We start from the raw sequence: 14,079 nt of genomic DNA, 5'->3' as shown, positions 1-14,079 counted from the left end.
TTGGAAAGTGAATTAAAAAAAAACAGTTATATACTCTCTGTAAGAAAATCACTTCAAATATAATGTATTTAAATACATGTATATAAATACAATGTAGGTGCACTGAAAATAAAAGAACTGGAAAGTTAAATTAGCAGAACGCAGCAATGATTTCAGATAGCAGATAAAGTAGACAGCAGAGCAAAGTAAAATTACCAGAGATAGGGTAGAACAATGCATAACAATAAAGGGTCAATCCACCAAGAAGATATAGCAATACTGAATGTGTGTGTATCAATTAACAGAGCTGTAAAATATGTGAAGCAAAACCTGATAGGATAGAAAGGAGAGAGACAAATTCATAATTACAATCAGATTCCTCTCTCAATATTTCTCTTTCAACAATTGGATGGAACAACTAGATAGAAAGCAAGAATACATAATAACTCATCATCAACATCAACAAACAAAATGAACATTTATGGAACACCACACTCAATATCAACAGAATATACCCATAAAACAAATACCAACATATGGCGAGGTTGTGGAGAAAAAGGAACTCTCCTGCACTGTTGGAGTGCAAACTGGTCCAACCACTATGGAGAGCTGTGTGGAGATTTCTGGACCTACTAAACATAGAGCTTCCATATGATCCAGCAATTCCACTCCTAGGTATTTACCCAAAGGACACAGAAACATCAACTCCAAAGAGCACCTGTACCCCTATGTTTATAGCAGCACTGTTTACAATAGCTAAGCTTTGGAAACAACTCAAATGTCCAAAAATAGATGACTGGATCAAGAAGATGTGGTACATATACACCATGGAATATTACTCAGCATTCAAAAAAGATAAACACATGCAATTTGCAGCAACATGGATGGCGCTGGAAGGGATCATGCTCAGCGAAATGAGCCAGAAAGAAAAAGAAAAATATCAGATGGTCTCACTCATAGCAGGAATCTAGAAAACTTAAATAAGGGACCAGGAAAATGAATAACTATAAGAAAGTGAAAATCATAATCAACAAACAACTATGAAACAGAGACACTTTATGAGGGGAGGGGGGCTGGGGGGGAGGGATTGGGGTCAAAATAAAGGGGTTGCAATTGTTTGGGGAATATAAAAATAAAAAAATTAAAATTAAAAAAAAAACAAAAACCAAAAAACAAATACCAACATAGACTATATCTTGGTCATAAGAAACATGCAATAAATTTATGAGAATTGAAATCATACAGAGTATATATACTTTGACTACAAAGGAAGCAAACTAGAAATCAATGAAAAGGTTAGAGAAATCTCCACCAGGAAGTGACCTCTAAGTAATCTGTGTGTCAAAGAGAAGGTTTCATTGAATGTTAATGGAAATACAACATACTTAAAATTTATGGGATGTAGACACTTGCTTGGCTGAAAGTGAAAAGTATAGCAGTAATGCTTATATTATAGAAGAGGACAAGCCTTATAACAATAATGTAAGCTCTCTCAAAAAAGTAGAACAACAAGTTGTACCCGAAGCAAGCACAAGGAGGGGGATAATGAAGGTAAGGAATCAATGAAATTCAAAACTGATTTTATCAATAAAATAAAATTCTAACTCTTCAAAAAGATCAATAGTGGATAAATCTTTGACAACACTGACAATGACAAAAATCAAGGATCAGTATCAATCACAACACAGGGATATCTCTATAGATCTTCCAGACATAAAAAAAATACTATTGAAAACTTCACATACATACATATGACATCTTAAGTGACCTGATAGACTAATTGCTTGAAGAGGACATCCAACTAGAACCTACCTGATATGAAACAGATATTATGATTGACCCTTTAACTATTCAGAAAACAGAATTTGCAAGTTTTTAAAATCTCCAAGCCCACGTGGTTTCCTGGGCTGCCAAATTTTGCCAAACATCTAAAGAATTTTCATTTCACACAATCTCTTCAAGAAAAGAGTAGGGAATGTTTTTTATTCATTTTATAAGCAAGTATTGCCCTTATATCAAAACCAGATAAAGATAATGCCAAAAGAGCAAACTTTAAAAATTCATAAACATAAAAAGACAAACGTGGTGAAGATGTGGCAGAACCAGAATTTTCTTACATTGTTGGTGGGAATGTCCATAATACAGTTATTTTGGAAAGTGGTAATTACTCACAATTGAATACCACATACTCTGTGGCCCAGCCTTCCTACTCTTGTATGAGAATGTTAAGAACAGCATTATTCTAATAGCCCTAAATACACCTGTGCCCACATCAGTGGTAGAATGTATAAGTAAACTGTGGTATATCCACATAGTGAAATATGATTCAGCAGTGAAAATGACATGAGCAACATGGATGAGTCTTACAAACATCTAAGCAAAAGAAGATAGAAACAACAGAATATAGATATACACTGTCTGCTTCCATTATAAAGCTCAAAAACAAGCAAAATTATTGGTGTTAGTAACCAGGAGAATGGTTATTCTTCTGGGAGTGATGACTGGAAGGACTCAAGAGAGAACTGACTGTATTTGGCTCTAGGTGCTGGTAATATGGGCTTGTGTGGCTTATGGATATTTATTAAGATGTATTCTTAGGATACATATACTTTTCTCTATGTATGCTAAATTCAATGTTGTTGAAAAAGAACAAAACCCTATTGGATCAGGTGACATGAAGATAACAAGTAAGCACTAGTTCTGAGCAAGTAGTCAGCTCTGGGGACCTAACATTAATTCCCATTACAAATAGTGACACTGAAGCCGAGAACAGTTCAGGGACTGAGTCAGCTGCAAAACTACTTGGCAGTAGAGCTTTGGAGGGACATGAGTAGGGATTTGAACCCAAGGAGAAGGACTGCTGAGTCTGAGCTCTTACTCACTAAACTAGCCTGTCTCTTTATCTTTGAGAGCACAAGGGTAATAAGAATAAAGATATTAGGCATATTCCAGGAAGGGCAAATAAATGGAGCAACCTGAAGCTCTTGTGAACAGCTCTTTGTTACACTGGCTGCAGTCTAGTGACTCAAATTCAGAAGCATGACCAGGACTCATGTAAAAAGAGGATAAGAGGTTTAGGACACTATGTTTATTGAGACAGGGAACTGTACATTTTTTTTTTTTTTTTTTTTGGTGGGACCCTCGCTAGTGGCCGGGGATTGAACTGGTGCTGCAGAGGCTGCGGGCAGCCTCACAACCCAGCACTCAACCACTGCGCCACCAGGGGAGGCCCAAGGGAAATATACATTTTTGAAATATTTTGGGTTATTAGAACTAGAAAGATCATTCATGTTAAATGTTTATCTTACAATACTAGAGGAATGTAGTGAGTTTATGTGTGTTACTTGTGTACATAGTCTCTCCTCTTTCAGGGAGAAGGGTGAATCATATTCTCGTCTTGGGGAGGAAATAAATACTGTATCATTAGTCATTAGAATGCATGGGAATTACAATTTTTTGATTAGGGCACAGTATAATTATAGGCTAAAGCAGGATAACTTAATATAATTAATGTTTTAGGAGCGCGCACTTAAACTAACACATACACAACCACCGTCTGGAATCCTGTTTCAGAGAAAGGATTACAGCATGAAAATAATTCATTCTGCCATCTGCTTTTATTACAAAAGATGGGAAGGTATATACACATATGGACCAAATGCAAGTAGAAAGGATCTTACCTATATATTCAAATATAATATCAATGGCTACAGGAAGTAAAATGAGTTAACTAAAAGTTCCCACTGCCTTACAGAGTGTGTAGAGTGCACCATTGATACATATATTTTAGATCGAATATTCAGTGGAAATATTTCATGGAAATAACTCAGGAAATTATTTCCATATTAAGAAAGACTTGCTGAATTAAAGAGCTTTTGGATCCCATTTATAATATAAAGTATGCACAATTTACACACTTGGTACGGCTTAATCCAAAACATACCTATCTGAACCTCTTGGGAAAAACACAGAGATAAAATCAGCTGCTTATAGTCACACAGATGAGGAACCAAAATTAAGAGCGAAGTCATTCTCTAGTTAGCCAAGATTGCTTGTGATAGATATCTGATGGCCCTGTGAATACCTCGAAACACATTGACTGATTTTGAAAAATGTAAGGCCTGAAAGGTTGGCCTTTCTCTCAGTTAACCTTCCTCTACGTGGGTTTTCTCGACTTGCCAATCCCGTTCCAGAGTTATCAAGTTCTGTCTCACGCCCAGTCCCTTCTTTGGTGCCTCACCTTCTCTCAAGAGGTGAACAACCCTTCTGTGACCTCATATCCACATCCTGTACAGACACTTTTCCAGGATATTTTCCTGTGACTTTGATTTCACCTCTGTACATCCTTTCCGTACATTATTAGCATCTGCATGTCTAGACAGCTGAATCACCTGAATAATATTCCAGGAAACCCTCGTATAAAATGTACTATTCTAAGATCAACTTAATAGTACAAGTGACTTGTATTGCATGTAAAAGTGACATAAAAAAACCCTCTCTGAATTGTCTTTAGACCTGTCACATCTATCCAGACTTGACAAAATATAACACAGAGATGATAAAAAGGAAACAGAAGTGTAGGAAAATCTGTCTTTACTGTTTTCAAACTTGCTTTAAAATACAAACAGTTCCTGAAATGCAGAAGTGAAAGTGATGAATGTTAAGTGGATGTTTTTTTACATTAACTAACTGATCAGAAGAGTATTTATAAACCCCTGACTGATGTCTTGAGCTGATAAATCAACCAAGGGAGAACATTTCAAGCATATCTATCATTTAAGACAAACAACCTATTTTGAGCATGATTATTTTTTATTCATCATTTTAGCTCACCTCTGTGTTTGCTTCTCCTCAAAGTTAATAATATCTGTATAAGACTTCTCAATATTTAATGTTACAGCTTGCTGTTGCATGCTGATGAGGTTAAGATCAAACGTTTGATCTCCAGAAGGACAGTTACCTTTACTTACACATACACACACACACACAAACACACGCATGCGTGCACATGCACACACACACACCTGTATTTCATACTGAAGCAGGATTCCAGGGAACTTCTTATAAATACCCATTATTGGTGTCAATGCCATGAAAATCACAGAAATACAGTTTTAAGGGAAATTAAAGTCAGGATAATTTTTAATGAACTGGTCCAACAGCCTAGAATCTCCATTAGCAGAGGATACCCAGCATCTTCCAGCACCACAATTCCCAGTTTGTACAACTCAGTTAATATCCAGGAATGTTCCTGAGGTCAGCAGCATCAGGTCACATTCAAAGAACAGCACCACAAAAGAGAATCTTACCTGTTCATTCTCTTCTTCATCACTACTTAGCTTAAGGTCATCTTCTAACATTCTGAAAGAAAAAACAAAGAGGTACGGACATTTAGCACATCCCAAATAATTTCGTACCAAAATATCATCTCTTTCATAGCAATCATTCATTAATAGTCTATTTTATTTCCTAATTAAAAAAATTCCCCCCTTTGAGCCCTATTCTCCTGAAGCACCTAGGAAATCATAAGTTTCCACATGATGAAAATGAAATGCACAATTGTTATTGGATAAGATGGACTACTTCAAGAACATGAGATTTTAAACAAGCAGAATGAAATTGTATTTTCCCTTATGGAGCTTTAATTCCATGATTGTTCAGTGTCTTCCATGTGACAGGTGCTATGTTGGAGCGCCATTAACATTCATGGGAAACAGGAGAAGCAAGCAGAACCCCGGGGAAACTAAAGGCACTGAACTTGTTCTGTAATCACTGCCTTGGTCTTTCACCCGTCAAAGATCTGGAGACACGTCTGCCTGACGATATGACAGGGTGAGGAGAACCAAAGAGGAGGGAACTTATGGGAGAGATTCTGTGAAGTCAACTCCCCAGTGGCCCCTGGGTTCCTTAGTCTTGATGGAGGTAGTTGGGGAAGCATGTTTTGGGGTCCATGAGAATTAAGTTAAAAAAAAGAAACAAAACTTCAAATCTTATGATTTATGATGATAAGATTGTATTCTTATTAGCATTGTTTCTTTGTTGAATCGTAGTTTAACTCATTTTAAAAGAAATGAGTTAATCAGAAGCATACTCTAGAACACTAATGTGTGAAGGCTGATTCTGTCATGGGCTAGGAGAAGTCAATTTCTTTCTTTCTTTTTTTAAAGATTTATTTATTTATACAAGTACTGGGTACAGTCAGAAGCACGGGAGGGTGAAAGAATTCACCAGAGCCAGAGCAGGGAGCAGAACAGGCAGAAGGATCAAAGTACACTGCTGAGGGGAGCAGCGAGCGTGGCAGGAGAGGTCTGCGTGCCATGTGGGACCCTTGCCGGTGGTGGGGGATAGAACTGGTGCTGCAGAGGCTGCGGGCAACTTTGCAGCCCAGCGCTGCACCACTGTGGAGGCCCAGAAGTCAATTTCTGATGGACCCAGGGGCTCAAGGGGTCAGGATGAAGGCCACTCATACTGGTGCTCTACAGGCACTCTGCAAGGCCTCAGTATTCTTCTTAAAGACACCTTCCAAAGACTGTCTCCTAAAATGTGCCTCAGTCCCTTTAAAGGTCAATTATAGGCCAATAATCAGCATATTTCTCTGAATATTTTTGGAAATAATTTTAGTGACCTTTGACGTGAACTTGGTGTAGATCTGTCAGGAAAGTGAGTGAACCCTCTGCCCCAACCATCTGTGTGTTAGGGGCAAGTCCCTTAGCTCCCCAATTCTGGCCCACTTCCTCATTTGCAAAATTAAGGTTTATGCTGGACACTCTCTAAGGTCTGATTACTTGACTCTATCAAACAAATTTGCCTTGTTTCCAAAGGTTGAAAATTTTTGGATTTGTTCTAGACAGAACAATCGAGACATTTCTTTCTTTTTTTTTTTTTTTTAAAGGATTTACTTATTCATGCATACAAGAGCTGGGGTACAGGTCAGAGACATGGGGGGTGAGAGGACCCACCAGAGACAGAGTGGGGAACAAAACAGGCAGACCAACTGAAATACACTGCAGCGGGCAAGACAGGAGAAGTCTGCCTTTCCATGTGGGTTGCTTGCTCCCTGGCTGGCCGGGGATCAAACTCCGTGCTGCAGAGGCTGCGGACCACCTCATAATGCAGTGCTCAACCCCTTGCGTCACCAGGGAGGCCTGCAACTGAGACATTTCTAAGCAGTTTTTGGTGTGTCATGTGAGCCATATCCATGAGGACACAAAAACTATTTCCTCACTGGCTACTGTTATTTTACAAATAGTGAGAAGTATCAATCTTATAACATTTAAACCACCAGCACCAAATAAAACATCAGCAGAAACTGCAGAGCATCATCCCAATTGATCTTTACATTTGTCTTGCAGATCATTCATTTCCCTTGACCTTATGAACATACACTTGGCTTCAAAGAGAGGAGACAGCATGGTGACTTATTAGAACACTGTTTGGGAAGATCCTAGAGAGAGGGCTGTGCCCTTATTTGTCCTTGAGTTCCCGGTGACTGGCGCAGTGACGACACATAGCACAATAACACTGTGTTGGCTGGGCTGGGGCACTATTTTCTTACGAAAAGACACAAATGTCTATCTGATGAAACAGACCAGGGACCCAAGAGAGTTTCTTGCCTCTGACTCTCACTCCCTTTTTTGGGGTAAACTGCCAACTTCAGTTTGTTTTAATCTTGAGGACTGCTCTGCAAGCATTGGGTATTCTCAGTGTGCGTGGCCCTGTGGATGGGCAGAGCTATAGGATCACCCCTTCAGATATTGTTACCACAGCACACCCACTACTAAGACATAGACAGTCCACCACCACAGCCCACTGTGCTCTGATCCCACTTTGTTCTCTCCCTTTCTAGTCCCTCTCTGGTAGCCTCAGTTCTGCAGTCAAATTTCTAGGGTTTGATATTGGTTTGACTTTCTGACCCACAGATAAGTGACACCATCTGGTATTGGTCTTTCCTCTTCTGACTTATTTCACTTAGCATATTCCCCTCCAGTTGCATCCATGTTGTTGCAAATGGTGAGAGCTTATCTTTTTGATTGCCAAGTAGTACTCCACTAGATAGATGCACATCTGTCTAATCTACTCTTGGTTTCCATAGCTTGGTTATTGTAAATATTTCTGACTATACTGACCAAGGGTAACTGAAACTGCAGAAAGCAAAAATGTGGCTAAAGGGAGACTACTCCATTGCATCACAATCATCAAACTTGCTAAGACACTGGTATTCCAACTACTAAACAGAAGGGATAATTATATAACATGAAAGACATGCTAATTATTGGTGTAGTGGTAAACATAATATACAAGCTTATCAAAGTAACACACTGTATACCTTGAATTTGTGTACTGTTAGTGCCAAATATATTTCAATTAAAGAAAAAAGAAAAAGAATCTGCCTGGTCCTTCTGCTTTGCGCTGATGGCAATAGCACAGTTGGATTGTGTGACTCAACTTCCAAAGATAGCTTCTACTTCAAGGTCTGACTTAAAATTCACAGAGGAGTCCGCTTTTAATGCTGGAGATATCAAAGTAGACTTACAGCGAGTATGAGGAGATAAAGTATATTTAAGGTTATAGCTGAATAAGCAAACATGGGTAGACAAGAGAAAAACTGTGACACCCATAGGTCTCAAGATCTGTCAGAGTTGGTGAGTGGCAAGTGAGTGCAGGCAGTGCTGCCCTATCTGAGCACATAGTGGCACTGTTGCAGGCACGCCCAACTCCATCCTGCCCATGTCAGACATTTTGATACCCTATTTGCAAAAGGAAATAGGTAGGACAGGTATTTTAAACAAGAATAAGCAACAGAAAAATGTTTTAAACCATTAAAGAAAATGCAAGTTCAATGTGTGGTAGGCCATGAGGCAGGAATGGGGATCTCTGATTCATTTTTGAAAATGGAGTGCAAAGCCTCGAGATGATCTGAAGGATGGAGGACAGAGCTTGAGTCTTCTCATTGTAATACAGGGCCTGTGCTTCAGCATCATGCAGGCTCATGTGACCCCTTTCTACACTCCTAAACCCTGATACCCCTACACCCTGACATTTGAGTACCACCAGGCCTTTCTCCAGTCAGTGTGACCCATCCACCCATACCCACTCTGTTCACATTACCTCAGTCCCTCCCCTTCACAGTGCCTCAGAGTCCCTTAGGTAACTGAACGCCTGTCAAATAGTAGCAGATCTTCACGTTGCATGGGTATAGCTGTCAGGACTGCTAAGCATTTTCTAGACATTACCTCATTCAGTCCTCATAGCAACTCCTCAGTGGTGGGCACTGCTGGGTCAGCAGGCTGCGGAGGGCAGAGCATGGACTCTGGAGTCAGCCTGCCCAGGACAAATACTAGTGCTACCCCTCAACTAGTAGAGGGACTGGATACCTGTGTCAAAGGGTTTCTCAGAGAAATCATTACTCAATCCTTGGAAAGTGCTTAGCATGGAAGCTGACACAGAATGAGCATTCAACAAGTGTTTTATTAATATTCCCTTTTTACCCATGAGGGTAGTTCTTATTTGCATTTAGAAAACACATGTATGCAAACAATTTGGAAGAGATGTTTCTGTAATAATGCCTTAAAATGAAATTGTGTGCAATACTTTCAGATATATTTAAAAGATGGCATTATGTAGAGACTGTTTGGGGAGAATACATTTTAGGTTGCAAGTGCTGCCATGGCTGATTGATCTGACTCCATGTCTACAGGAGACAGAAAACCTGTTGCTCACCTCAGTGCATGGGAGATGTGCCCTGACAGCCAGTGGTTGACCACATGGTGAGGAGGCCCTTAGCAGCATTCACTCTCTGCTGCAAAGGGGGATATTGAAATAAAAGACAATAAAATTGAACTTTGTCAACTAAGGCTGGAGCACAGAGGTGTTGCTGGAGGTGCAGAGAAACTTGGATTTCTGTACTCAACACCTGAGGAGCTGTTAAGTACTGACAGGAATGCTCCTGACAGTAGAGAGTCTGTTTCACAGTGGAGCCTGACCACAAAACTAGGAACCGAGACTCAAGCAGGACTTTTTAAATATACAGTTAAGTGATTGATATTTTATTCATCTTTCACTGGAGAACTGCATTGGGCAATAGTTTCTTAAAAGCAGTGTCCTAGGGCCTCCCTGGTGACGCAGGGGTAAAGTCTCAGCACTATCAAGCTATCACCAGCCACTGAAGCATGAGTTTGATCCCCTGGCCAGGGAGCTGACCCACATGGTGCAGCAGACCTCTCCTGTCTCCCCTGTCTGACCCTCAGCACTGTATTTCAGTCGATCTGCCTGTTCTGCTCCCCACTCTGTCTCTGGTGAATCCTCTTGCCACCCCTACCCCTGTAGTTTTGGCTTACACCACAGTTCTTGTATGCATAAATAAATAAAAATAAAGTCTTAAAAAAAAAAAAAAGCATTGTCCCAGGCATCATATAGCCTGCCCCTTGAATACTTGTGCAAAAGGGTTAGAAGGTTTTGGGCCACAGGCTGAAAGGTTTCATGCTTTCACACGGGGCAAGGACTTTGCATGCAGAGAGGAAGATGTGTGATGAGAGTCTGCTTCAGAACCCTGGAGGGGGAACCAGTACAAACATTTACCTTTGCAGTTGCCAACTACTTAGGTGGACCACTGTCTAAAAGGGAAAGATGGATGTCTAGCCACAAACAATTGAAATAACATCCAAACTCCCAAGCAATTACTCATTCATTGGCTGGTAGTCTTAGCCATGGAAAGCATACTGTATCCTGAGACAAGTTTCCCTCATATATTACATTCAAATCATCACTGCCATCTTAGCTATATTAAAATGCCTTAAAACTGTGAAGCTCTCACATACATAACTAATGGGACCCGGAATCCTCATCTGAAGATATCTCCAATAGCTGCCTGAAAAGGGAACAATTTTTATATCCAAGTCTTTCATCCATTTTGAGTTAATTTTTGTGTGCAGTGTGAGATAGTGGCCTGGTTTCATTTTTTGTATATGATGGTCTAGTTTTCTCAATAGCATCTGCTGAAGACATTTTTCTTAAAGACTTGGAAGAAAGCTCTGAAGCCATAAAATAGAAGAAAACATGGGCAAAACACACCATGATAAAGGCTTCAGTGAGGTTTTTGGGAAAAGCATGGGAAACAAAAGCAATGATAAACAAATGTGACTATATCAAACTATAGAGCTTTTGCACAGTGAAAGAAACTATCACTGAAATGAAAAGATACCTTATTGAATGGGAAAAACATCTGCATATTTGACAAGAGGCTAACAGCCAAGATCTACAAAAAACTCAGTTGAAACAATTCAACAATAAATAAAAAATAACCCAATCAAAAAAATGGTCAGATCTATTAACTAGGCATTTTTTCAAAAAAAGCATGAAAAATGGCCAACCGACACATGAAAAAATGCACATCATCACTTATTACAAGGGCAATGTAAATCAAAACCATGGTGAGATGCCATCTCATGTCCATGAGGATGACCCATATCAAAAAACAGAAACAACAAGTGTTGACAAGGATGTGGAGAAAAAGAGACGCAGACTGGAACAGCTCCTGTGGGAAATGGTAGTGAAGTTTCTCAAAATATTAAAAATATATCGATCACATGTTCCAACAATTCCACTCCTACCTATGTGTCTGAAGAACACAAAGTCACTAATTCACAGGGATATATGCTATACTGCAACACTATTTACAGTAGCCAAGTTATAGAAACAACATAATGGCAGATGAGTGGATAAAGACGAGGTGGTATATGTACTCAACGGAATACCACTCAACTATAAAAAAAAATAAACTTTTTCATTATGACAACAGGGATGCAATTGGAGGGGATTATGCTAAGTGAAACAATCATAAGGAGAAAGAGAAATACCAGATGATTTCACTCACATGTGGAATATAAAACAATGAAACGATGGAAGAGACAAAACTAAAATAACACAAACCCTCGACATCTGACTCCAGAATTGAGGCTACTGGAGGGGAGAGAAGGGGCTACTGAGCAAAGGGAGGAAGGGGTCCAGTGGTCTCTGGTGGAGAATTATTGGTATATTGGTACTGGGTATGGTGTGGTAACAGCCATCTGAAGAGGTGTGAGCCTATATTCCTAAATCATATACAGTGTTGTAAACCAGTGCTACCGCAGTAAAAAAAAAAAAAAAAAAAAAAAAAATACAGTTTAAAAGAAAAAAAGGAGAAGAATGTAACTTTATTATTTGATTATGGTAACTTCCTATGTACATTGAGCAACAGGTCCATTTCTGTTATAACTTGTGCTTATATTTTTGAGGCCCAAAATTTGCCAGGAAGCAGTAACAGTAGCCTGTCCTTAACAGATGGCCAATTGCTTTTCACGCTCGTTTCTACCTTACACAGGTATTGCAAACAGGCACATTAACTGCCTTCAATGGTAATGGCAGTCATTTCACAGAGCAGTGGTTTTTAATTAATAGATTTCCATGGAATTACTTGTCATTTGGGGCCCTTAACTGATCTGAATCCTTTCCTCTTTTAAAGTTCATTTCATTTTGCTAGATCTTAATGGTTTTTTAAAAATCTGAGTTTTAATTGGGTTGTTTGAGTTTCAGGTTTGTTTCTCTAGCTGGTGCTACTACTCTCTCCATCTATTTTAGATTTAAAGCCAAAGACAAATTGTTTATGACTCCCATTAACCATATTCATAGTTGCAAGTATCTAGCCTAGCAATTAGCAGTGCGTGACAGCCTATTTGTTATGCAATGCACCTTCTGTAGGTATTTTCCCAAGCCATCATCTCCATTGCTTGGAACATGGGAGGGAAAGTTATAAAACTAATTTCTTTCTTTCTGAAGTCCACTGCTCTGTCAGGGTCAGTGCTACCATCTGCCTGGGCTTATTTTCACCAATAGGTAACAACCTTCCTCTAGGCATTTGTTCAGAAGAATTTAATTCAGGCCATTCTAGTTAACTGGGGCTAGGAAGGCTAGAATGGGCTCATCCTGGAGGGTTGGAGGCTTAGTGCATTGAAGGCACAGATAAAGTACTTAGTCTGGAAGCAAGTGGAGAAATTAGGAATGAAACAAAGTGGTGGACTAGATGATCTGAGAATCTAACTTTTTTGAAATCTGACTTTTCTAAATCCAGGGTTTATAAAGTCTACATTTTTTGAAGCAGGGTTGGTTCACAGGAGGTGGCTTTTGCTCTTATGTATCTCCTTCTTGAACTCCCTTTTCCCAGGATTGTTCAGATTGTGAAATCACAAATTATCCCCTTTCCTGCCCTGTTCCTCATGGGTTGAAGGTGCATTCTCTATCTCTTCTGTTTATGACCTTGTTTTTTTCTTAAGGACAATAAGTTCCAATAGTCCTTTTTCCCCGCTTATAAGCTGAGCCACTTTCCGCATTCTACACAGGCCTGTCTTCCCTGCGGACAAAAAACCCATTTTCTACCATTTAAGAAGTTTGGAATAGCCAACTTCACTCAGCAAGCCTGCCAAACCCTGGTGAGATTACTGGATTAACATGTGTCTTCAAAATGTTGGCTGAGCAACTGCTTTTCCTAATAGTATATTAACATGGAATAAATGGAAATCAAAGGAAAATAAAAATCCACACTAATAAGAGGACAGCATTAATGATACTAGACTTTGGGTGGTGGAATAATTTTTGAAATATCAGCCAGCGTTTCGGTGTCAGCTCCCCAAGCTAGCTCTATGAACTTGGGCGAATCATTTTGGACATAGTTCTCCAATAAGAAACTTGGATAAAATCGCTTCTACATTCTTTCATTGCTCTGAGCTCTGTCTCTGTGCCTTTACTGGTGGAGAGTCCAGGATGACAGCTGGAGAATTAAAAGGGATGCTGGGGATAAACTGATATGATTTATTTAAAAGTAAAACTAGGGCCTCTGTGGTGGTGCAGGGTTAAAGACAGTGCCATCAAGCTGTTGCCAGCCACTGCAGCATGAGTTCGATCCCCAACCAGCCCAGGAGCTGCCCACATGGCGCGGTGACCTCTCCTGACTAGCCCGCTGCTCCCCTCAACAATGTATTTTGGTAGATCTGCCTGTTTTGCTCCTCACTCTCTCTGGTGAGTTCTCTCACTGCCCTGCACCTCTGGCTTACACCCCAGTTCTTATAT

The 14,079-nt window shown here is 39.7% G+C and overlaps 1 protein-coding gene across 1 annotated transcript in view; it reads right to left on the bottom strand.

The window, feature by feature from the left end:
* The window catches only part of AFF3 (ALF transcription elongation factor 3), a gene marked incomplete at its 3' end in the record, with an annotated part of 474,001 nt that overhangs the window by 93,116 nt on the left and 366,806 nt on the right, over positions 1 to 14,079 (bottom strand). Inside the window, exon 10 of the mRNA XM_084234797.1 lies at positions 5,289 to 5,340. Coding sequence (XP_084090923.1) covers positions 5,289 to 5,340 — 52 coding nt within the window. The remainder of the gene's footprint in view (positions 1 to 5,288; positions 5,341 to 14,079) is intronic.

This window comes from Talpa europaea (assembly GCF_964194135.1).
Source record: "Talpa europaea genome assembly, chromosome: 6".
In the NCBI taxonomy this organism is placed as follows: Eukaryota; Metazoa; Chordata; class Mammalia; order Eulipotyphla; family Talpidae; genus Talpa; species Talpa europaea.
Note: the sequence above shows the minus strand (reverse complement) of the source record. Positions and strands in the feature narration are given on the sequence as shown.